General features: G+C 44.0%; 1 protein-coding gene across 8 annotated transcripts in view; it reads right to left on the bottom strand.

Annotated features, from left to right (window-relative positions):
- GRIA1 (glutamate ionotropic receptor AMPA type subunit 1) overlaps positions 1-26454 on the bottom strand; it is a 280959-nt gene that overhangs the window by 61784 nt on the left and 192721 nt on the right. For all 8 annotated transcript variants that reach the window (XM_073231145.1, XM_073231154.1, XM_073231125.1 and 5 more), the window contains 2 exons: positions 25102-25308; positions 19102-19472 (listed from right to left, as the gene is read on the bottom strand). In XM_073231145.1, the coding sequence (XP_073087246.1) occupies positions 19102-19472; positions 25102-25308 (578 nt within the window). The remainder of the gene's footprint in view (positions 1-19101; positions 19473-25101; positions 25309-26454) is intronic.

The following is a 26454-nucleotide window of genomic DNA, read 5'->3' as shown; positions in this document are numbered from 1 at the left end:
TAAATGCAAGTTTCCCCCTTTCCCCAATCTCTTTTATAAACAGGGACCATGTCTTTCACTACTTCTTCAGGTACTTAAGGAATGTTCAATAAATATTTGCTGAATATTGACTAAATGTGGTTTGCACCTGCTAGTATCTAGCACTGTGTCATGCACATTGTTGAGGGCTAATAATATTCACTACTAGAGAATCTTTGTATATTTATTTTTCAAAATTAGAATGGGACTAGGAAGAAAATCTGTGGCCAAATTTATATCAAATACCCTAAGATAAGGAAGATCTCAGTAGTTGGAAAAAACTTGGTATGGCAACTGTTTTTCTTCTCTTATTCAACTATTAAGAAAATACTAACAGAATTTCAGGGAAATGGATCTGGTTGAAAACTCCAATTGCTCCATGGAGAGGGTGACCCAGTGGACCAAATGGCCAGCAGCTGTGGTAATGTGAGGGAAATTGTGGTAATCACAGGATCAGCAGGCCTTTGTTTAATGTTCCATTTACTAAGTAGGAATAACTTTTCTTGAGTCTTTAAAAGTAACTCACATCAGCTTCACTCATTTGATTTCCCTTGAGAGAAGTAATCTGGCAAAGGGAAATACTGTGAAACATTTGCCTTTCAGATCTGATGGATCCCTTCATACAGGCATCCTCTGAGTTAAGACCCTGAAAGTCAGGACTGGTAAAAGAGATACATAAGAAACCTTGATCAAAGAGTACATTGATTTAAACACCAACTCCCATGATGGAGTTAGAGCAGAATTTAAGTGGAAACCTGCTTACTCATATAGCTTTCTAGGAATGATTCAATCTCAAAGAAAAGTTCATTTCTATTATCAATTTATTGTAACTGACAGAAAATAAATAATTTAGTGTCATATGAATAAACTGCTGGCTGCTCTTTATCAGGTAGTGAAGTAGTTGTAGTCCATGCTATTTAGCATATTATGACATATAATTTCTACAGTAATTCATATGGTTTATACCAGTGGTTCACAAATATGCTCCACTGTTTCACTGGTCTTGCAAGAATAGAACAGCAATTTCGTGTGTTCAGATTATGGGGCCCCAAGTCTGGGCAGCTCACAGGGAGCTCTCCATGGTCCTGGTGTCTAACTGACCCACTGAGTCCTATGGTATGGATTCCCCTGGTTTCTGTTTTAGATGATTTATGCTCCATATGGCATGCCACAGTCCAGACACTGCTGCATATGTTACTGTTTTCTTGTTGAGAACCGTAGTGACACTGCTGGACTTCCATGAGTGCCATATACAGACACAGAACATTATGGAGAGACTGCTGTGCCCCAGGCTCTTTGCTGGAAACTGGGATATGGAGATGAGTAAAAGTTGGGTTGTGCACTCAGGGAGCTAGTTGGGGAAAAGAGAGGAATTGTAGAATCACTGACAATGTCCTAAGAATGAATAGAAATGTGTGAGAAATACCTGGGAATTTTGAGGCAATGGCTATGGACTGTTCTGGCAGGTGCAGTGGAGAAGATGGGGAAAGACTCTCCTGAGAGAGTGATACTTGAGCTGGGTTGTGAGGAATGAGTTCCACTATACTGAGAAAGGGTGTGGGGGCCTCTTCAGGCAGAGGGACAAAGAGGTGAAGGTTCAGAGAGGGTCCAGGAGTTTCGGATGGAACAGAACGTAACAGAAGTCAGAGTATAAGAGAGAGTGATAAAGAAAGATACAGATGAGGCTGGGAAATTAGGGGCCAGATTTTAAAGGACTTTGAAGGCCACATTCATAGGCTTAGGCTTTGTCCCACAGCACTGGGGAAGAATTAATAGAGTCTGATCAAGGTTGTTAAAGGGCTAGATTTGAAGGGCGCAGAGCAGATTTCAGGGGGAGAACCTAGAAGCAGGTTTGCTTGAACCTTGTCTCTAGGCACATAAGATTCCATGACTGACAAAGCCCCACATACTAGTTATCTTAGAGTTGGTGATTTAAACCCATAAATGGCTAAAGCTAGGCCACAGTGCATGCTGACCTGGCTGAGTCAGGGCAGGTGCCATCTGATATAAGGGGAGAAAACAAATCATACTGTTAAAATATAGCTGGTAGTAATCAGGAGTTCCTCCATCCTCACTGCCTAGAAGCTAGCCTGGGACCTTATGACCTCCTTTTTTGGATTAATGAAAAAATATGATGCCTGCTGCCTTTCTTCCCAGGCTGCCCAGTGCCACTAGGCTGAGCATCTCAGAAGAAAACTATCAGCCCCTCACTCCTATTTATGAATTTACTGATTTATTCTTTATTTCCTGCTTAGTAGCCCATATTTTGCCTGGTTTTCAAAACCCTTTCATAGTTTCTTATCTATTTTTCTTCCTATACATCTCTCCAGCATGCCTTCCTTGTCAGGCCATGACTATTCATATTTCTGTATTAATACCCATACTGTTAAAATTTGCTCATGTCTACCAATATAACAAGGTATTGGTAAATGCAAATCACAGGAAATATTTAGACATTATTCATTTGCTTCTTCACCTAACATGTATTCATCAGAGCTCTGGATAGGTGCTGGAGTTATAGTGGTGGATAAGACAATAAGATCCTTATTCTCATCGAACTCAGTCACCCTAGAGCTTTATTACTCAAAACATAGAACTTGGGTCAACAGCACTTGTTTCACCTGGCACTTTGTTAGAAATGAAACTCTTATGCCCCACCACAAACTACTTAATTTGAGCCTCATTTTAATGAGATCCCTGGATTATTTTTATGCATAAAATATTTCTGAGGCTATGGCCTAGGAGTTAGGTATTGAAAAGGCAACTATAGTAGCATGTGAAGACTGTGATACTGAAGGACAGGGCAGGAGAGCCAGAACCATGCTGTTGAATGTTTGGTTATTTAACGGGCATTTTTTCCCACTGAATTAAGAAAGAATGGTGTGTGTGTGTGTGTGTGTGTGTGTGTGTGTGTGTGTGTGTGTGTGCATGCATATGTATATAGGGACCACAAGTTATTCTTCTTGAGAATCTCCCACTCAGCCTAGTCCTGAGTCCACTGTCAGTGCCTAACACACACTTTCGCTAACTCTGATTGATTGAATTGTTTACAGAAGTACTCAAATTTGAGGGTTTAGATGTTTCAGCAAATGACAGAATTGTTAAATTTTTGTCGGTACAGTTTTGATATATGGAGTGTGGGGGTTTTGTTGTGCTGCAACAGAAAGCAAATGTTGTTTATCCTTCTCAAAACCATAGCCTTTCACCATGGTTGACATATACATGAGTGGAAAATTCACAAAATGAAATGGAACCAAATTTTGCACAGAACAGTTTTTGCTCTGTGGTTCAAGGCTATGGATGAGTTTGCTTTTTCTGTGAGTTATTTTTATTTTTATCATATGCAGAGAGTTGGGTGATTCATGACTCAGTCAATACTGCCCCAACACATCCATTACTTAGTAATAGCCTTAGACTCAACTGGCACAAAACATGCCCCCTGGAAAAAAAATCACATTTTTCACTTGTTCAGCTCTCTTTTGGTATGCCAGTGCAATCCACAGCTTTCTTCACACATTGATCTGACACTAAGAGTCAATAAAAGCAACCAAGTTTTGAATGCACAAACGATTACTTTTTCTTCCCCATTATCTTCTATATCTCATTTGACATGCAATTTCTTCTTTAAGGTTATTTTAAAGGAATGAGAATTAACCGTTCAGTGCTCGTTCTCTGGCAGTCTCTATAAAGTTTTGCATGCTCTATGTTTTGATGTTTAAGGATGCCTTTTCTATTCAGAAGCATCCTGAGCTTTATTCATCACTTTTAGGTGTTTTGAAACACTGTCCAGAAAATCACTGGCAGAGCCTCAGCTATTGATTTGTTCTAGATCTTAGAGAAAAACCAGAGTCACTGGTGCTTCAACAGAATTGCAGTTATCTCAGAGCTAGAAAAGCACTGCAGGCGTGATCTCATGCAAGAATCTCTTCCATACAACCTTCTGCCCCGAGTGGCACCCAGCCTCTGTTTCAGCAGCCAAGAGCAGGCTTCTCCAGACATCTGGTTATGAGTTATTCAGATATTATAAGGCTGTAGTATTTAAGATAGGGTGGTATAAGTACAAGAATAGACAAGAATATCAAAAGAACAGAATCAAGCATCCAGAAACAGACCAGCATGCATTTGATGGCCTGACTTATGAGAAAAGAGCACACAGTGGGGAGGAAGGATGGCCACCTCAATAAATCATGTTAGTTCAATAGGATATCCACAAGCAAAGAAAACATGTTGGCCCTGTACCTTGTACATATGTACAGGACACATTGGCCTAAATGTGAAAGACAACATTTTAGAAGAAATCACAGGACAATATCTTCATGATTTTGAGATAGGCAAAGGCTTAAGACAAAGAGAGCTAGCCAGAAAAGTAAAACTTGCTAAATGGGCTACATTAAAACTATGTATTTCTGTTCATTTTACAATACTGTCAAGATAGTGAAAAGATAGCCACAGAAGATATTTATAATACAGACATCTGAAAAGGGACATGTATGAAGGATATATCAAGACTGACTACACAACAATGAAAAGAAAACCCAAAAGAAAAATGGGCAAGAGGTTTGCAAAGGTTTTTAATAAATGAGGCTATACAACTGGCTGATAAACGTTAACAAGATCCTAATCATCAGGCAAATGCAGGGCATGAGGGCATCAGGCAAAAAATCATTAAAATTATGATGGGATATTACAACACCCTCGCTAAAACAAAAAAGGCAGACATGGAGCAACTAACACTCATATATGTTGCTGATAAGAGTGTAAATTTGTTTTTAGAAAACAGTTTGGCAGAATCTATAATGGAAAATTGTAAATCATGTTGCCTGAGAATTCCTTTCCTAGGTATATACCTGACAAAAATTGATGTGTATTTATCAGAAGACTTTTACAAGAATATTTGTAACAGCATATATATAGTGGCCTCACACTGGGAACAAACACAATGTTTATCTGCAAAGACAGTCACATTTCTGGATTTATTTATGGATAAATGAAATTGTGGTATATCCACAAAATTAAATACTATTCAATGAACTATATGTGATAACATGGATCAATCTCACAACTTAGTACTGAGCATAAAAGTCAGACACAAAAGAGTACATATATGATTTTACTTACAAGATTCAAAAACAGCTTAATTAATGAAATTAATCTATAATGTCAGAAGCCAAAACAGTGATTACTCTTGTATAGAGAGGGGAAAGAGGAGGTTTCTGAGATTCTGGTAGTAGTCTATTTCTTAATTTGAGTTTTGATTACACAGGTGTTCTCACTTCATGAAAACTGAGCTGTATATTTATGATTTGTGAAGTTATTTGTATGTTATACTTCTCAAAATTAAAAAAAAAATCAATTGTGTGTCAAACAGGGAAGATGAGGGGACAACCTAACTCCAATCAAAGTCTTCTCCTGCCCAGCATGTTATGCCAGTTTTAGGAGGGAGAAGTCCATTGATTAAAAAAGATGTTGATGTTTAAAAAAAAATGAACTATGATCTTCTTTATAGGTGTTATCAAAATTCTCCTTTTTCCCTTTGAGTTTTGATGTAGCCAGGGTGAAATGTAAAAGCCACTGGCTTTGTAGGGGAGCCTGATGGGTTTGCTTCTGACCTAATGATGTGTCTGCCTTGTCTCCCTCTCCAGCTAGAAGGGCAGATGAGGGCTGACCTTCTACCAGCATCCATCTCTCCCTTTGGGTCATGCATGGATGGCACTTGGGACCCAGAATACACCTGAGTTTTGTAAGTTCGTTGTTCTTTGTGTGTGAGTCTTATCTCAACAATTAGACTGTAAACATGCAAGCTAAGAATGACATTTCCTATGTTTGTGTTCTCTGTGGTGCTCTGGAGAGCACTCATCAGAGGGCCCAGAGAACACCTGTCACTCTAGAATGTCTGAACACCCAGACTCTGAGAGCAGATGTCTTAGAAGGAAGTCGATTGCCCAAAGTTACTTGGCCACGAGTTGAATCTTCTGATTCCTGTCCTGGTCCAGCCAGGCTCCCCTGCACAGCCTTGGTGAGGAAAAGCAAACCACGCCCCTTTCGTTCTGTTCCTCTCTGCTTTACTTTTTAGGGTGTGAGGGCCCAGCAACTCAGTTTTGCTAACTCTGTTCTGCTTCGCTGATTCACTTAGCAAACACTGCCTAAATGTGGGGACCCTTCATTATGGGGAGCAGGAACAGTATATATAATCTCAAAGAAAAAGACGCAGTCACTTGACTCATTTCAGGGATGGGGTCTACAAAATAAGAACACATCAAGCTCAGTGCTTCTCCTGTCTCTCTTCATTTGCCTCCAGGGATTATGATGAAGTTTCAGGGCCCTACATATCCTGAAAGGTGTTGAAATTGAAACATCAGTCTTTTGAAAAATTGCTCATTGTTAACAGTCACATGAGTTATTTTCAACAAAATGCTCCATCCGAGCCTGGATTATAAAATGCTCTATGTTAATTTAACCTACTGCTTGTACTCTCTCAACCTTGGTTTCCTGAGGTATAAAATAAGGTAAACAGAAAAGAAGCTATCTAATTGTTAAGGTTTTATTCTGTAGATTCACTTGGCATCTAACCTATATATGCACTAACTTAAATAATTACTAGCATCAATTATGGACAAAAATATTAATAAGCATTAAGTACACATTGATAAACACTGACTATAAACATTATATATGTATGTATGTATATATCTCAGAATGAATGAATGAATACATGCCTTTTATTGAATGCTTATTCCCTGTCAGGCACCATGCTAAGTACGTTAATACTTATTAAATCTTTACATTGATTTCAAAAAGTACTATCTTGACTTTAGTGTAAGGTGTCAGATTGTATTTTCCAAATAGGGCTACAACAACCTCTCTCATTCCACGTGTTCTTATATAACGTGATTTTGCCACTTGTCCTACTGAAAGGTAGAGTATATGTTCCTTCCCTTTGGATATTGCTGGGTCTGTGACTTCTGAGTGTAGGTCATGAAAGGTGGTCGAGCATCTGCCTGCTTCTCTTTGGTTCTGTGTTCAGCTGGCCAGCACGCTGTGAGGAAGCCCAAGCAGAGTTTGGAGAGGCACATGTTGTGGGACAACAGCCTTAACTACCAGCCATGTAAGTGTGTGAAGCCTCCAGATGATTCTATTCCCCAGCTGGCGAGCCATCTACAGCCTTTCAATTTTTCTATCTGAGGTCTGACATCTTTAATCAGGGAGAAGCCATCCCCCTGTGCCCCTTTCCAAATTTCTGGACCCATGGAACCTATGAGCATGATAAAATGGCTGTTGTTTTTTGCCCCAGGTTTGGAGTGACTATTATGCAGCAGTAGTAACAGAGGCTCTGAGTTGCAAAGCTAGTTGCCCAGAGTCACACATCAGATTAGTGTAAGAGGCAGAATTAAGCCCAGGATGAATGCCAGAGCTCATGCTCTTAATTACTTTGCTGAAGAAGCCCTGCATATTTACAAGTCCTGCAAAACTAGTGTCTGTCACTCTGGGATACAGAGAAAACCATCAGGGTGCTGGGCACTAAGAAAGAAAGCCAGGTGCCCAGGAGATCATGAGGGGACTGATGGGCAATGTGGTCTGGCAGGGAAGGGTCACTGCCCAGAAGACAAGTTTTGCTGGGGAAATAGGCAGGCACTCAGATCCAGTTCCTGTCCAGGCCTGAGCAGAGAAATAACCCTGGGATGGGATGGGTGGGGCTGCCGGTATCCTCGAGTCATAACACTGCACGTGGCAGCCTTCATCCTTTTCCTGAGAACAGCCTCTAGACTTGCCTCTGGCCGGTGCTGGGCCAGGAGCACAGCCAGATGAGGAGATGCACGTTGGTGAGTCTCAGGGAGCTCTTAGCTGAAAGTAATTGATGGGTGGGAGGCCAGAGACACCATAGAAAGGAAGTAAAGTGATTAATATAAAAGGCAAAGAGACTTAAGATTCCTGGAACCCTGTTCTGTGCTAGGCACTAGGCAACATGCTTCAGCCTCTGTTTGCTCATGTATTCCGGTAAGAATCCTGTGATAGTGGTACTTATGGCCCCTTTTTTAAAGTTGAGGAGACTGAGGCTTGGTGGTTAAGTTACTGGCTTAACTCTTGCAGCAACTAACTGGTGGACTAGGATTCAAACCCAAGTCTGCCTGAATAATGGGATCCTTGGTCTCAAAACACAGTCATCTCCTCCTCTTTGCTTGGGCTCCCTCTGTCTCTCCCACAATGACCACCTCACCTGGAGTTCCTTCTGGAAGTCAAACTTTATCCCTTGGGACCAGGCCAAGTCTCTCCTTTTCTACCAAGCCAGCCCAGATCATTTGAGTCCTCAGTGACCTTTCTCTCTTCTCTACCTATTGACTATAAATCCTGTACTTGGGAATTATTCAAACACAAATAATTATTCAAATTATTCAAATACATGTATTTTGCTCTATTATCTACCTTCTTTTCTTGTATTTCTTGGTTCTTCTACTGATTTACAAATTCAGAGTTCTGGACTCATGTTTCTTGCTTCTCTGCATCTGCTATAATGCTTAGCATTGTGCCAAAGGTGAGGTTTAGTTTGATTAATGAATAGTCTCTTGTATCTGTAGAAATATATACCCACAATAACCAGAAACCAAACAAAATAAACCCCTCCATTTTCTCTCACCATTCTCAGAATGAGTACCTGCTGTTCAAACAGGACACTACAGGGAAGGTGAATCCTGGGTGAGTGCCCAGCCAGAACTCCACAGAAAGGAAGGCATCTCTCTGCCTGACAGCCCCTTCTGTCTGCTGCAAGGTGATAAATAACCGGCAGCAGCTGTGGAGGGCATTCCGCGTGTGCCCAGCCAGGACCTTCTGAATTCTAGAAATTAGATCATGGCTGATATGGTTCCATCCATGGTGGACCAAGTCTTAACACCAATTAATAGAAGTCTTCCACAGGGAGCTGGGAGTTACTTCTTGGTGGAACTGAAGAACTGGCCTAATTAGCACTGTCCATTTTAGACACTTTCATTTCTTGGGTGACACTCTAATGGCTTTACAATAGGTTATAGGGTCTCCAAAGTCAGAGTGTTGTATTATTGAATGTGGTGGGTTCTGAACCCTTGACCAATAAGTTACTAGGGCTGAGCCTGATTGACAGGTCCCCTGGCTCAACTCATGCCTGTGTCAGCATCTTTGTTCATGGTGGTCCTCCACCAGATACTTCCCTCTTCATTTCTCTGTGCTTTTGTAGAAAACCTTGTCTCATCTTTCAAGGCATAGCCTGGTGCTGCCCAGAGGTTCCTTTTCACTGAAGCCCACACTAAGTTTTCCTTTCTCAGAAAGCTGGCACTAACTCGACACAACACAGAGTTTAGCCTTTGGTTATACACACCCCTAGCTCCTGGTGTTCTAGGAAGGCAATGTGGTGCAGTGAAAAGGGCCTATAATTTTGGACCAGTGGGGCCACAACCCATTATTTCCCTGCCATGCAACCCTGAAGTTCTTTACAAAGCACCACAGGTGTCCTTATTCATCTCCCTTAACAGCATCATGTTCCACTGGATGATGAAACACCACATCTTTCATGAGACTTCTAACGGACAGTGTATACTTCAGGCTTTCTAAAACAGGGAAAGGAATATCCTTATGCATACATCCTGTCACATTTCCACAACCATTTCTGTAGGATAAATGTGTAGACACCAAAAGTTCCTCACCTCCACAATTTTAAGGCCATTTGTGATCCTTTTTGCCTCCGCCCCCATTCCCCCTAAAGTGTTACAGTTAAAAGCATGCCCCCTCCAGCTTTTGGCTCTTGACTATGAAACCTGCCCTATGCCAGCCACCTCCTACGTGAAGCCAGGAGACTGGCCACTCCAAAGTGATGCCTGCTGCCTCTTTGCTGGGGTCTCTGTTTCACCATCCCCCTCAACCCAGCTGGTGATGCTGCACTGACTCTCAGCGGGGGCCGGGTGCACCGCTGGGTGCTCACCTCTCCTGCCTCAGGAGATGACTTTTAAAGACAAAGAAATTGTAAATAATAATAAGGGAATAAAAAGCCAAGGCAAAAAGACTCCATTTATATAAAAACAATCAGAGTTAAGGAACCCTACAGAAGAAAAATGATGGCTTTTTTCCATGAATTCTAGCAATCCACAGAGGGCCCTAAGGGACCCTCCACAGGTTCTGGTCTTCGAAGACACTAGTGTGTCAAGCATTACTCATGGTTGCCAGGATCAGAGATGGGGTATGGCCCCAGGAGTGCTGAGTAACCACGGTTAAGGTGTCAATCACTGAGTCACAGTGCCCTCATCTGTCTGTTAATCTGTGCTGATGTGCCTGGGCAGAGGTCACCGTGATGATTAGGAGGGACGTGAGTGAGCACTTACCAGAGGGCATGACAGAGAGTAGATGCCGCAGGTGAAATCAATCATTGCTACTGTTTTCCCAGCAAAGAGAAGATTAGAGCATTGCTACCTAGTAGGGTATTAGGATGACAGGGAACTTTGTTTTCTGTATCTATTTAACTTCCTTTTCTCCAGTTCTACTTGCTTTTCCTCCAAATCCTTCAAAGACTAGGACTGACCTTCTCGGCATTAGGTTGCTTTCTCTTCATTAAATGGAAAATATGACAGCCTTAGAAAGTACACATGTTTATTTCAAAAAACATGTGTTGACTAGTTAGAATACACAACACCTGATGACAAATTTTGGGTGAATTGAAGAGATGTTTGCTGCTCTGTGTCTTGCAAAGGAACAGACGTGGGTGACTAGTTCACAGCTGGAATATAAGATGCACTCAGACTCCAGTGACAATGGCGACAGGAGTAACATTAACATTGACTGTGTGTCAGCTCTGAGTACAGGAAGAGCTTTCCATGCATCATGTTATCTATTACTCAAAATATCCCTTTGAAGTTGGTCTTCTTATCTGCATTTTCCAGAGGAAGAAACTGAGGTACAGAGAGGCCATTTCCCCAAGCTTACGCAGCTAATAAGTGAGCTAGCATTCAATTGCAGAGTTCAGGCCATAACCGTTAGTATACAGCTTAGCTTCACAGGAGTAACCAGGGATGGGAAGGCAGTATTTGCCAAGGAGGAAAGTGTTGAGCAGAAAGGTTAGGAGAGGTCCCTCCAGGTAGAGGAAAGGACAAGGGCATAAAGCCACAGGGACTGGGAGCAGAAGGGAGCTGACTTGGTTTGGCTGGAGCCTTGGCTGAACCTGGGGGTCAAAGAGAGACAAGCCTTACCTGGGCGCTGGGGACCTACTAGGGATTGTCTTGCTCCCATTTGGAGGAGGAGATGTCAGAGAAGAAGTGACTCACCCAGTGGGCTAAGAGCAGAGTGAGATAAGCTTCCTTCTGAACTCCTTACACCTCCTCCAACCCTGTGGATCTGCCTCCTGTGACAGCAGCTGCTCCTGCTACCCTCACCAGTAGGACCCCGTTCAGCTCCCAGGGGGTATCTGCCTCTTCATTTTAAGGCCCTCTTTTCTTAAGCTACCAGATACACAGGGTGACTGTCCTCACCTAGGTCTGTCATTGCTGTGTTGGTGTGCCTGACATCATTTATTTTCTGTGAAGAACCTTGGACTTAATTCACCTGTTATCTCCCTAAGCACAGCTAGGACAAAAGTATTCATTCGCTGCACCTGGATGGTATACCGAATGCATATTCAAACCATCAGGCTCCTCACAGGGGTCTGAGCATCCATTCCCCTTCAATTCAATTAATAATACTTCCGTTTTTTCCTGTATAGATATTAGCACTTCCAGATGAACAACTGGGACTCTTGATTTCAGATGCTCTACTTCCAGAGAGGGTTTACAAAGAAACAGGGGGATGGTTCTCTTCTGGAAAATATGGAACCTAGGAAGATGCAGCCATGGGCAGGCCTTTCTGGGTATAGTGATATGGGGATCATCTTTCTTCTAGTGATGCCCCTTCCATGGCCTGGATTTGTCAAGGCCGGTGAAAGAAAAGAAAAACACAACAATCAGACTTTCTACTTGGAAACGAAAATGGGGGGGAGGGAAATTCCTTTAAAAATACATATAAATATATTCCAAGTATGTCTAAATGCGTTAAAGACATAGTGATACTTAATAATCCCCACTATTCTTCTGGGGGTCTCTCACAGGTGGCCCACAAGCTGAGCCCCGGCATGCTTTTGTTCCATATGCACAGAGACCCCACAGCAGTGACAGTCCAGCACAGAGTTAGAGCTGCCCTCTTAGCTGACACATGCAAACCTCAGGTCACCACAGCCCCAGCTGACCTCCATTCACATGCTGTTGAACTTACACTACTATCTGTGTGATCTTGACTCAGTCCTTCTTTTCCCTGTATGCCAGAATCTTCACCTATCACACTGGGATGGGGAGAGGGTGTGGATGGCATTTTATTTTGAATATATTGCTTGTCTCCTCCCACAAGAAGGTATATGCTTTAGGAGGGCAGGACTTTTGTCTGCTTTGTTCAGTGATCTCTTTCATAGCACGTTGAACCATGCCTGCCACATAACAGGTGATAAATAAACATTATATGAGTGAATAAATGGCTCTAAACATCCCTTTCAGTTCTGTGAAACACTTTCTGAAATTTTGCATTTTGTGATTTTGGAGGGAAAAAGAAAAATCTCTCCTTCAAGTAAACTTTCCAAGCCCTGGACTTCCAGAGCAGTCTAGAGAGAGCAGTCTGACTTTCCCCCTTGCTGATGGCCAGCAGTGCTGGTGGAGCTGCAGAAAACGATGCTTTTCATTTGCGTAGCAGCGAAGCTTTTATCTCCTGCCACTGTGTTCATTTTAAAACTTCTTTGTGGCTTTTGGAGTTTCTGAAACTTCGACTCTTGTCCTTTTCACAGCAGGTCTGTGACACTGCTGAGCACTGCAGCCTGGCACTGGGTCTCCTCATCAGGTAGTGGAGCTTTAGAATTGAAAAGGCAGGAGGCATTGAGCTGGACTCCCCCAGTGATGGGGGCCACACAGATGGCACCTGCTGTGACTGCAGAATCCCCTCACCTGCATCAACCCCTCTGCATTGATGTTGTTTCCTATGGCGAGGGAAATGCAATCAAGGGGAATTCCATTTCTGAGCTCCTTCTGGTAGCCTGGCCTGCAGAAAGAACCACGTCACTGGTGAGGCCTCTGCCTTCAATAGCTTTGATTCCTTCCTGTGTGCCCAGGGTCTTGCTCACCTAGCAGGCAGTAAGCCACCAGGTGGTAGACAGGCCAGTTCTGGGCTCAGGGTTTGTGGCTACTGATTGGCACCATTTCTGGCTGCCCATGGACCTTGCTTCCTATATCTGTCAACTGACCCTCCTGGATACCCTAATTCAATGACTTTCAAACTTGAATGCCTATCTACCCTGGGTGGAGGGGAGGACTTACAAAATGATGTGTATTTCTCTTTTCAGTTGCAGACTTCCTAGCTCTGCAGGGCTGGAGTAGGTCGTCGGAATCTGCATTTTGACAGACTTCTCAGGTGATTCTGATGCAGGGGACGCGGTAGAAACAGCTATATCACATGTAAAGGTCCAAAGTAGCTATCACACATTTCTTACAAATCACTGTCTATACATCTTTGTGACACTGTTGCCTGCAGCAGTGAATCTGTGTCCTACAGGAGGCTATTTTCTAGGTGAAACATTTTATAATTTCAAGTTGCTTCTGTCAACGTCCCTGAATATCTGCTCTCAGCACCCCTCCTTGCCCCTCCACACAGTGCAGTGGCATGGTGATGAGCAGAGGAAGGGTGTGCATGGCTGCCTCTGGGAGGGATGCAGGGACCACAGGAGGAGGAGAGGCAGGTCTCTCATCACCTCTCGGTCCTATGGAATTTGTGTGTGAATGCAGAGGTCAGGCTCTCATTGGCTATCGGCTTGGGCCCTGCTCATTGGCCAGCCTGCTCCCACGGCGAGTCAGTTACGGGGCCCTCACCCAGCCGACTGGCTGCGGGGTTGTGACGTGCGGTGTCTGGAGGTCTCCCGCACGCCATCGCTCCTCCGCTTGGGGCTTCTCGCCGAGAGTAATTATCCTCACGAGGTGAAAGTGATTATTATATATTCTGATGTATTTCAAGATGAGGAATGAAAGAGTTCCGAAAACTGAAGTCATAATTTCCCATTTTCTTTTATTACCCAAGGAACTTCCAAACCCTCTTTTTCTCCTTTATAAGGTCATCTGAACCCAGAAAGCACTGGCCCCCCAGAGAAGCCAGCCGGGAAGTGTGGGCTGTGGGAATGAAGAGGTGAAGAGGTCTACGGTCCGTTTACTTGCAGGTGTGAGCCTGGGGCTGGTACTGCGTGGTGGGCAGCACCAGACTGGGGGTGGACAGGCTGGAGGTGTCGTCTCAGACACCTTAGGGAAAATTCCTTTCTCTCCTTGGGCCTCAGTTCCTCACCTGTGATGTGAGATGGATACGTAAAATCATCCTGATAACACCACCCAGAGCTAAAGGTCTTTGGGATTGTGGTTCCACGTTTTCTAAATACTCCCTACCTCTTCGATTCACCATCGGCTCTCCCATCTCCTCACCCTCATATACTCAACCCATCAGCAACTGCTGTCAATTTCAAAGTAGAACACGAATTCACCTCACCATTGCAATTTCCATCACTGTAACTTCCCCTGGACAGCCACAAGAGCCTCTTGCTCTGTCCCTCTGCTTCTGCTCTTGACTATTCTCTGTCCTGACTAATATTTCTCACTGCTCCCCAGAATTTTATTTAGCATGTATATCAATCCTTCCCTTGCTTAGAATTCTCCTATGTCTCCCACTGTATTTAGGATTAAAACTCCTAAGGCCATGGGGCCCCGCATTGTCTGACTGTTGCCTACTTCTCTAAGGTTATCTCAGATCCCTGTTCTTGTTCACTACGAGCCACACACGTGATCACATCCTTGAAAGCCCTAAGCATTTTTCCTTCAGAGGGCCTTTGCACATGGCTGTCATTTCTCTCACTTTAGATAAGCCTAGCTCTTTCTTACCTATCTGCTCCTCAGAACACCCTAAGTAAGTTCCCTTTAATTCTACTTCCTTTATTATCTATTGCCTCAGCGGGGTCATTCTATTCATAGCACATCAAAATTTATACATTCACAACTGCTCATTTAATGTCTGTCTTATACCATTATATTTGCCAGCTCCTTAAAGCAAAGACTCCTATCCCCCATGCTCTATCATCAATATATCTTCATATCCTCAGCACCGAGCACCAGTGCAATTAGTAGTATCTGCTGAATAAATGAATGGCATTGGTCACAAATAGGAGGAAAAGGTACGGAAAGGGAAAGTCGGGAGAACTAAAGATAAATTTGCCTGTGATGATTTTTGTCCCTCTTTTAATACTACATCCCTTTACAAAGTGTCCGTCTCTATGGAAAAAGAATAGTTCGTTGGGTACAAGAAGCAGGCCTACAAAGTCTGTGTATGGTGACTTTTTTATCTCACCATTAATGTAATGAAAAAGATTATAATCTGCGATCACACCTAAACTGAGTTTTAAATTTGAATGTTCAAACAGGTCATACCAAACCAGTTTCTCATAGAAACATTGTAAAGTTCAGAGGGAGGAGTCCTTGAAGCATTTCAGTAGCATTTACTGGCACACAGCATTGAATGTGTTCATTTTAGGTTATTTTATCTATTTGTAGTGCTAGTGCAGAAAACCTTGACTTTAGGCAGTGTGGCCAATGCTGTTGGTTGACTCTTCAGCATTCATTCCCATCCCTTCTACCCTAGAGGCAGGAACACCTAGTCTTGCTTCACTGGCTTCCTTGCTACTAGATGAGATTATGGGCCACTGTTCAGACTAATGCAGTAGAAGCTGATGTCTGCTTGGGGTAGATAGTTGTCTGTTTAGCTTTTTTTTGCCTGAGCCAAAGTGACATTAATAACCGCAGACACTTCTTGCTGCTTGAGCATGGACATGACATCTGGGAGCCACCCTCTTGCAGACATGAGAAAAAGCCAAGAGGATCATGACACAGCAGGTACTGATTTCCCTGAACCACGAGCCCCTGCCCACCTCTACTTTTCTCATAATGTAAGAAGGAGAGCTCTACTCATGTTGCCATGGTCAGCTTACTGTATCGCCTGCAGAAACCACATTTGACTATATTTGTTGGCTTTTGGTTAATAAACATTAATATAAACTTTAAAGAGATTAAAAAGATTAACGCTACGTGTGTATGACTGCAGATTCCTGCAATGCAGATGGATTTGAGCTCCCCAAACTCTAAATTAGTGAGGATTTATGATACATTCTTTAAATAAATGCAAGAACAACTAATTCAAGCTCACTTAAAAGAATGTTTGGTGTATACAAACCCCTTACAAGTACCTTCTGCCAGAGCACCCAGTGTGTCTAACGTAGTGCTGTCCACATCGGGAGCTCATGAAGCTTGCTAACTTCATGAGAACGTATGTAAACAGCAGCAACAAGGGCTTCTGTCGGTGTTTGCAGCTGTTTGCTTGCTCTCTGGCTCTGATCTGTGTCTAAGCATCTCTGGCTTTTTGCCTGACCCTAGTGAGAGAAGTACATGTGTTTTCTCTTCAGCATGTGTTTCTAGGAAATGCGGTGATGCATATTCTGACTGTTGGGGGTTTTCTTTCAGGCCCCAAAGCTCTAGGATTGGACAGGATAGGCCTGATAAGGAAAAGTCTACCTCAAGTGGATAAAACTCCTGATTCCGACAGGTTCACTCCTGTGTCTGTTGGACCCTTTAGTCCCCAGTGACAATTCCTTTCTCCCAGTTCCTGTGAGGAGGAGCCTCAGGAATCCAAGTATTGCTGGTCTCTGGAGTGAACCACTGGCTGCTTCTGCTTTACTCCTTGACTTCCCCAGAAGAGTGAAGTCTAGTGGCCTCCAAATCAGTGTGAACACCCTTTCTCTAGTGAAGTTTAGTAGAAGCCCAATATTGAAAATAGACAAAATAATAAAAAATAATGTCTGCTTCTAATGCTTTCTATGTGTTGGCTGGAAACTATTTGTATTAATATTGCAAACCTCACAACAATACTCGAGGTTGTCTCCATTTTGCCAGTGAAAACCAGGGGAATAGGGTGGACTTGTTTAACACAGATCGGGAGGAGGGAGGTACATATGACTGGTGAGCCTGCTCTTCACCTCGGTGTCAGTTCCCAAGATACCCTAGTGTAATCCTCACAAGTCCCGGAAGCACAGTTGGAAAATCCTCTTGCAGTCACAGGTCACAAACCCAACCACCTTCCCAGGGGTCATCTGTGTAGCAACGGAATGAAGGGGGTCAGCTGAGGGCTGTGGTGAGGTAGGGAATGCATGGACCAGCTGAATGTGGCAGCTGACGCTCAGGTTTGGATAACCATTGCCAAACTGTGAAAGAATAAATGAAAACATAGCCTGGCAGAGGATTTAGCTTGAGGACCACCAATGTGACACCTTTGGAGGAATGGTGGGAAGTAGGAAAACACACCCTGAGGTCAGACCACAGGAGCACCCTTAGGAGGTGAGATGCCCACTAATGTAGTAATGGAGAAACAGGCCTGTGGGTGTTTGCAGACACATGCCTATGTTGATGACCCTACCTTGTGCTGACTGAAGAGAAATTTCATCCCACAGTTTATCCGCTGGCCTGCTTTATTTTTAAGCAAGCCCTCCCCTTGTTTGGTTCTATCGGCTCTTCACCATGTGTCTGCCAGTATTGGCCAAGCATCCAGTCTCACACCTCCTCTCCCACGCACCTCTCCCCAGCCCCCTACTGTCTTATTTAAAGAAAAACAAGATTATTATGGTGAACAATGAGACTGTCTAAATTATACAGCAAGCAAAATGAGTCCTGAGGGAAGCTCCTTAGGGAGATTTTATTCCATTGCCACTCAGGAATATTGGTTCTCATCAACACTTGAGTGGAAAACAGGTGGTAAAGATGCCTCCAGCACCTGTCCATGAGGTCTTGGTATTTATGCAGTTATGCTCCTAGAAGCCAGAGAGGGTACATATCTATCCGCAGCAGTCAAATTCTAAGCCATGCCCCACTGCATGCTTTAGTAACTTGGTAATCTACAAGAGGCTGCCTATTGGAAAAAGAGTTCATAGACATTAAGCAACTGTGAAAGGAAATACAGCCAGTGCTTATTTATCAGGTAAATTGGAGGAGATTTGTGGCAAGAACATTCCAGAATGTAGTTGAAAGAACATTATGCGCAAAGATAGCACATCAATAAACATGGGAATTAGTCTAGATTGGTAGTTTTACCCTCCCTTTGCTTTCCACCCTTCCTTTATTTTTTTCTTAGCTTCAGAATCCTTTTTTCAAAAGAAATAGTATTCACAAGTTGAATACTATACAAATCAGACAAAAACGGAGCCACTCTGTGGAGGGCTGACACCTGACTGATTTGCTCAGCCTAGTACCCTCAATGCAACACCTGAGGCACCTCAGAGAAACCCCATTTCCGAACAAGAAAGAAATTTACATCACTAGTAGAACCAAATAACTTCCAAGGTCCTTCTCAGAATCAGGAAAAAGAGAACCCTATTCTTTTAAATTTGAAGAAACAGAACGCTTCTTGGGTCAGGTGACCTGGCCAGGGCCACACAGAGATGCTAGAACCGGTGCCAGGACCCACTCATAATTCAGTGCTCTTCTGCCCTCCAGAAATAGTATAGCATGGTGGTCTGATCTCAGCTCACTGAGCTGCGAGCTGTCAGCAAGATATTTGACATTTCTGTAGTTCCTCGTTTATAAAAGGAGATGTAACGAGAGTCCCACCTTATGCTTTCTTTAGATAATGCAGGCAGAGGACTCAAAATCTTGCTTGGCATATGGTAGGTGCTCAGTAAATATCAGTTGTACCATACTGTCCCTGCATCCTTTCTCTGCCTGTACCCTTTAGGTACAGAACATTGGTGTTGTGATCGTGCCCATTAACCTTGACAGTGCACATCAGCCACACAGCAGGCAGAGCTGGCCCGGACAATGATGTGTCCAGATAACCCACAGCAAGCAATGGACAGCTGACTGGAAGCACAGTTGAAAACCGAATACAATGAAGTTTGGAGGTAATTCCTGTCCCTTCACTTTCCAATATTTGATTTTCCAAGGAATACACAACATCGAGCAAAGGGGTTGAGAAGTGCTGACTGACCTGGGAGAAATGTCACATCCTTGTTGCATGAAGGCTCCCAGGGAGAACCACAAGCTGTTGAATATCCCAAACTCATTGGACTGGTCACTGGTCGTCTGGTCCCGCCCTTCCTCAAACTCTTCACTGTGCCATTCATAGGGGCTGAAGCGGCTGACCAGGAAAAGGACGACACTCACTCCGATGTAGGCAAAGACGATGCACATCCAAATTTCATAAGCCAAAGGGTCAAGGAAGGAGAAGACCCCGGGCTTGGACTTCTGTGGCTTTTTTATCATGATGGAAATCCCCAAACTCATAAATGGCTTGGAGAAGTCTATCACCTCTTCCCGGACCAAGGTGATGGTTAAAGGGGCCACAGCCACATCTGCTCTCTGCAAAAAGAGAGAAGAGAAGATGCAGTTGAGCCCAGCAGTGCTCTGTTCCCTTGGTCCTCTCTTCACTGTGAATATTCTTTTGTATCTTAAAGGATGTGAAAGTTGGAAGGAACTTGAGAAGTCCAACCCCTCCTACTCTCTATAAAATATCCCTGACAAGTGGATGATCAGCTCAGTGTCTTACAGGAGAGATTATCCCATTGTTTGTCAGTTCTAACTGTTCAGGGAGCCTTCTCACCTTCCTAGAAGGGGAGCTTTTGTGGTGACTATTGTTCTGCCTCTCCAGCAGCCATGCCTCCTTCCTCTGGGGAAAAGTGACTCCTGCCCCACTCTCAGTCCTCTTGGTTCAGGGGCTGGTCACCCTGGTTACATGGTAAAGCACATGGCCCCAGGTTGGGCCATCAGTGTACTCCCTTCTTCTGGCTAGAACGATTCATTCAAGGGTAGCCAAGGACCCAAGTCTGTTTAATGTGTCCTGAGAGTCAGAGTGAGAGATGCAGAGGCTGATCCATGACACAATTTGGGTCACCCTAAATTCAGGGGTTGCCCAGGACTCCCTAAGAACATGTGTCAATATAGTCTTCTACTTGTCCCCAGGAGCATGAACCAATCCTTCTGTTTGACTAAGCCAGTTGAGTTCAGTTTCTTTCACCTGCAACCAAGATAGTCCTGGCTAACAAGGCAGTGAAGGCAAACCTAATTCAATAAACATTTATTGGGTGCTTATTATGTGCAAGCGTTGAACTGAAAGCAAACTATGGTCCCTATACTCAGGAAATTACAAACTAGGAGGAGAGATTGGTACACACACACACACACACACACACACACACACACACACACACACACACACAATTTTCAGTACGAGGCATGCTTTCAAGAGAAACAAAATGCTACAGGAGATCAGGGGGAGATTAATTGGCTGAGGAGATTAGAGGCTGCCTCATCAAAGAGGTGACATATAAGTTTGGCATTGAAAGAGGGGTAGGATTTTGACAGGTTGTTCTAGCATATAGCACATTCCAGGAGGAGGGAATCATGTGAGTAAAGGCCTGGCAGAGAGAAGGAAAAGCAGCATCACAACTATTTTTTTCCAAGAAGACTGCTAAGAAATACACAAATGATTCAATTAAAAAAATTCAAATCTAGCATGTAGCTAAACGTAAGAAGGCTGCAAGAAATGCTCATCCATGGTTATCCAGCATGTGGAATCACCATGTTCTTCTGTCTTTCTTCTAAGGGCAGAAGCCCTGGCATCTATATAATGAAAATCCATTGCTGTTGGCTGAAGGTCAAGAGATCCTGAGAACCCAAGAGGGTTCCACGGACAGATGCCATGACAATAATTTGAAATGAGAGACATATCTGTACAAGTTTGTACAAGGTGAATGACTCTCTTATGATGCACAGCGGTCCAGATGTGAGGCTGGTGACAGGTGCTGTGCAGACAAGGGTCCTGCTTAGCCACTGGTTGGTGTTGCTAAGATATTTTCTCTGGTTACTATCATTGTCTGGGATTATTGAGAAGGTGCTTTAAATGGAATAAAAAGATTGGCTTCAGAATGACTTAAGTTCTCACTCATAGACAGAAACTTTGCATAAAGCAATGTGGGTCAGGTGTGAATTTCATAGTAATTGTTTCATTTTTCCTAACACGCACTGCATAAATCTTCATAATTTTTACAAACACAAGACAGTGAAAGGGAGAAGATACCCATTCTTTTCTCTGTAACCTAACATAGAAAAAGAATAGAGGAGAAAATTGGAAGAGCTAACTTAGAGAGACATACTAGAGAGACATACCACAGGTTACCCAAAAGGGAGGTGAGTGAAGACCAGCTTTGAAAGTGATAATGGGAACTGAATGGATTTGTTTGATGCCTGCTGATGTGAGTTACTAAAAGGGACTGTGGACTGGAAAAAATTATAGAATCACATCATATTAGTGCTTAGTTTGTTCAGCAGTTTCAAGATCTGTTTCATGGAACATTATTTCTAGAAGGATGTTAATAAGTATATGAAAATAAACATTGGGAAACATGAATTTAAATAGATTACTTTGAGAACATCTCAGAATCTTTAAAAGACCATCATGCACCAAGAACTTCTGAGAGGAGTGAGCAGGAGCAGCATTTCAGAAATTACTTGGCTGTGGGTCCCTGCACATCGAAAGGACCCATGTGTGCAGGACACACACACGTGGAAGATGCTAGATTCTGTGACTGCATTTTATAGATGAGACGCTCAGGTTCAGAGAAAGAAGGTGGTTTGTGCAAAGCAGCAGTGTTTTAGCTTGTTTGACTCTGAGGGATCTTGGGAATTGATTTCCAGCATCTGAGGTAGTTACTGGAGCTCTAGAGGATCAGCTAAGGGCAGCGCTGGTCTGGGAAAGCCGACCTGGCTGCTCTGCTTTGGGATTTGCTGACCATGTGGCCCTAAGTTTCCTCATTAAAGAAAAACAGAGGTATAATAATTTTTTTGCTTTACCCATTTGACAAGGTTGTTTTGTGAGGGTCAAAATAATTCAAATAGATGAAAGTACTGTGAAAGTGAGCATTTCCCAGGCACTCAAAATTATTTACTTAACTGGTATCTTAGGATAGTGGCTCTCAAACATAAACATGCATCAGAATCATCTGGACAGCTTTTAAAAACACAGATGGTAGAGTTTCTGGGTTCAGTGGGTCTAGGGTAGGAGCTAAGAATTTGCATTTGTAAGTTCCCAGTTGATGCTGAGGCTACTGGTCCAGACATCACACTTTGAGAACCACTGATCTGGGAGATCCCAAAACAAAATGTGTTGTCTAGAAACAATTCTGGGGAAACAGTAAACGGTTTTGATGTGGTAGGTGAAAGCAAAAAATAAAGAAAACTCTTGGGGATGGAATCTCCTCTGAGTGAGGCACTGGATAGGTGAATACTCTCCACCCCAGGCCTGGGAGGAAGGATTCACTTCCCCTGTGGTTCAGTGATTACCCTCAGAGTCCAGTTAGCACCTGCAGGAGTCAGGGAGCCTGTATGTCGGCAGAGTCAGAACTCAAATCTGGGTGTCTGTAAAGTTCACTCTTTTTGTACTTCACTAAGGCCAAGAGCAGGCAGTACAGTCCCCTGGGAGTCAGGCACAGGGCCATACCCGTGCAAGCGCAGGAAGCAGAAACTTCACTTGCAGCGTGTGGCATCTGAGTGTGCAGACAGTATTCTCACTACCAGGTAGCAGCAGCCTTGCAGGCCAGTGCTGGACAGCATGACTTCTCCAGAGGCAGTACGTCCCAGCACAGAGTACAAAAGCCAGGCTGTGTGTCCCGACTCAGCTTTTACCTGCTTTATGATCTCTGCCAAGTTACCTAACCTCCCGGGCCTCAGTGTTTTTATCTATACGATGTGAAAAATAATCATATCCACCTCATGGGGCCGTCATGCAGAGTGAATGAAATGATGTGGGTGAAGTATTCAGACTGGCACCTGGCGCACACTTTATGCTGAAATGCTGCCACTACAATTGATGAGAACAAGAGGGAGCAAAAGGAAGATGAGCAACCTTGACTGACTGACTGGTTACTTAAGAGGCATGGAAAGCGCACATTATGAGGCCTCCAAATGAGCTTGTGGCTGAGAGATAATTCCCCATACCCCTCTCTTCCTCCTCCGGGGAAGGGAAAACGAAAGGTGACCTGAGCATCCAGTGAGCATCCAGTGTGGCCCACATAGGGTTTGCAGTGCCATGTGTTCAGGCCAAGGACAGGTTTGCAGAGGGCTAGCAGCTGAGGCACCCAGAGGTGACTGGATTCTGTGATGAGCCAGGGGCCCGTCACTGACGGCTGGCTATTGGGCTCGCCCTCAGGGTGCTCACACCGCTGTTTTGTCCGGATCCCAGGCCTTTCACTAGGGAACTGCCTCCTCACATGGGGTGAAGGTGAAAATGAATGCTGGTGGAGGGGAAAAGTTCACAGCGGTTGCCATGGGCTCGGCGGAGGTTCCCATGGAAACCAGCATCAAGCTGCAGCATTAACCATACCAGTCTCTCCCTTTCAGCAGTGGAGCTTCCCAAAGTGAGAGGTGGTAGAGGGAGGAGAAGGGGAGGATGCACACCCCACTCCTCACCTCATTTACTGTCCTCTCAGGTCATCTCAGAGCCACCTTCCTGGGGAAGATTTTCTTTCTTTTGTGTCTCCCTTCTTGGAGTTCTCTCTGTATGGCTCTCGTGACCATCAGGACTCCTACTGACACGGTGAGATTTTAAAAAGCTCCTTAACTGCTGCTTCATCCTGACCAGCGCTCTCTTATCGGCTTGCAGCCTGGAGCACGCTTCTGCTCGAAGACCCGGCCTGGAGTCTCTGGGCACTGTGGGCGGAGCTGTGGTGTCCCCCTCCTGCAAAGGGCCGCTGGGTTCTCCTTACGTGGTGGCCCTTCGCGGTTCCTGTACTCGCATAGCCGCTGACACCCCAGTGCCGGTTGCATCCTTCCCTTTGCCACTTCTGACTCAAACTCACCCCTGAGAACTCAACCCAAACCCTCTATGAAACTTAGCACTGTTTTCTCACTCTCCTTTCGCACCTGCTTATTTCTATCACCATTCTATGGTTTATACTTGAGGATTTCCTGGGCTGCCTTTCTGTCTGAATGTGGCCATTTTCAAGTTCCATATCCCTCTTGAGGGTTAGACAAACTCATGTTAGCCTCTTGCCTGAACCTTGATTCTATTCTGTCTTTTACTCTTCTCTGTCATTGTCTCTTTTAATTCATAAAATGTTAAGATCTTTAGGGGTAAGGATCAGGCTTCTCAATGATTTCCTCTAAATACTTAAAGCAATTTAGGCATTCCATGGCTTCTCAAAACTGCTTCAATTTATTGAAGATTTTATAGCCATCATTTATCGCATTATCCCAAGTGTAGTAGGTGATATGAATATGGAGTGGACCTGCCCCCATTACCCAGATAGCCATTGTACATGGCAGGGTAAGCCATAGCAGAAACTCAGTTCTATAGGCGAAGGCAAGAATGGTTAAAGAAGCAGAAACTAAATTCTGCAGGTGAAGGCAAGAATGGTTGAAAGGGGGAGGGGCGTCCATAGCTGTATGGGGAGAAAGAAATGACCCCTTGGAAAAAGTAGTATTTAATACAGGTTTTGGAGGAGGGGTAGCATTTTAGAGGTGCAGAATGGAAGGAAACACTCCAGAGAGCAGGGTGACTAGGGGTGGTTTGGCTGAAATAGGAGGTGCAGGAGAGGGAGTATTGGGGCAAGTGGTAGGAAGTTAGGTTGGATCCAGAGTGCATCTAGCCCCAGGGAAGGAATGTATACTGAGGGAGCTATAAGTGCCTTCAGGGGAGAGACGACTCAGCAATCTGCCTCAAGAGAGCTGATCTTGAAGCTAAACTATCACCTGTGTTGAATGATGATCAGCTGATGCCCCAAGACTGAGAGGAGTTTGGCTGAGGGACCTGAGACCAGGTGCCTGGACACAGAATATCCAAGGACATTGGAGTCTGGGCACTCATCTTCCCGGTAACAGCAGGGCTAAGTGATGGGGTCCAGTAGGTTCTGTGGGCAGGCCAACCCACCCCACATGGTTTCCTGTCAAATCCTATGCCCCTGCCCTCCAATCCCTCACCCAGTGGGGAACTTACTCCGTAGACCAGCTCCCCCACCATGCCATTCCAGGCCTTGGTGTCAGGGTCACGGGCTCCATATTTTCCATCACTGACGATCTCCAGACGGTAGGAATAACCCACGTGCTTGGCAATCTCTGCTGCCAGCTCCACACAGTAGCCCTCGTAGCGGTCGTTGCCCTCAAACTGGTTGGCATTCTTCTTGAGCATCACATAAGGGTCTTCCTGGTAGAGAAATGGGGACACAGAGAATGTGGGTCATGGGTTCACACATGGGTAGGGTGGACTTTGCCATGCAGAGGGAAATGTCAGCCACATTGGTTAACTTTGGGAAAGTCTCTCTAGCCCTTAAGTAACTTAGCAATACTAAGTTTCTGATGTCCTGCATTTCTGCTAGCCCCATTACAAAACTTCTTGGGTTAAGGAAGCAGACAAATAAGAATGTGTCATCATTAAATTAAAACCACAATGAGATAACACCTCACACCAGTAAGGATCGCCACAATCAAAAAGACAAACAACAACAAATGTTGGCGAGGTTGTGGAGAAAAGGGAACCCTCCTACACTGCTGGTGGGAATGTAAATTAGTTCAACCATTATGGAAAGCAGTATGGAGGTTCCTCAGAATGCTCAAAATAGAAATACCATTTGACCCAGGGATTCCACTTCTAGGAATTTACCCTAAGAATGCAGCACTCCAGTTTGAAAAAGACAGATGCACCCCTATGTTTATCGCTGCACTATTTACAATAGCCAAGATATGGAAGCAACCTGAATGTCCATCAGTAGATGAATGGATAAAGAAGATGTGGTACATATACACAATGGAATACTACTCAGCCATAAGAAAAAAACAGATCCTACCATTCGCAGCAACATGGATGGAGCTAGAGGGTATTATGCTCAGTGAAATAAGCCAAGTGGAGAAACACAAGTACCAAATGATTTCACTCATATGTGGAGTATAAGAACAAAGGAAAAGTGAAGGAACAAAACAGCAACAGAATCACAGAACCCAAGAGTGGACTAATAGTTACCAAAGGGAAAGGGACTGGGGAGGATGGGTGGGAAGGGAAGGATAAGGGTTTGGAAAAAGAAAGGGGGCATTATGATTAGCATAGTGTGGGGGGTGCATGGGGAGGGCTGTGCAACACAGAGAAGACAAATAGTGATTTTACAGCATCTTACTACGCTGATGGACAGTGACTGTAATGGGGTCTGTGGGGGGGACTTGGTGAAGTGGGGAGCCTAGTAAACATAATGTTCTTCATGTAACTGTAGATTAATGAGACCAAAATAAAATAAAAAATAATAATAATAATTAAAAAGAAAGGAAACTAAAAAAAAATAGAATGTGTCATCATTGAGAT

This window comes from Manis javanica, chromosome 1, assembly GCF_040802235.1.
Source record: "Manis javanica isolate MJ-LG chromosome 1, MJ_LKY, whole genome shotgun sequence".
In the NCBI taxonomy this organism is placed as follows: domain Eukaryota; kingdom Metazoa; phylum Chordata; class Mammalia; order Pholidota; family Manidae; genus Manis; species Manis javanica.
The sequence above is the reverse complement of the archived record's forward strand: the minus strand, read 5'-3'. Positions and strand labels throughout refer to the sequence as shown.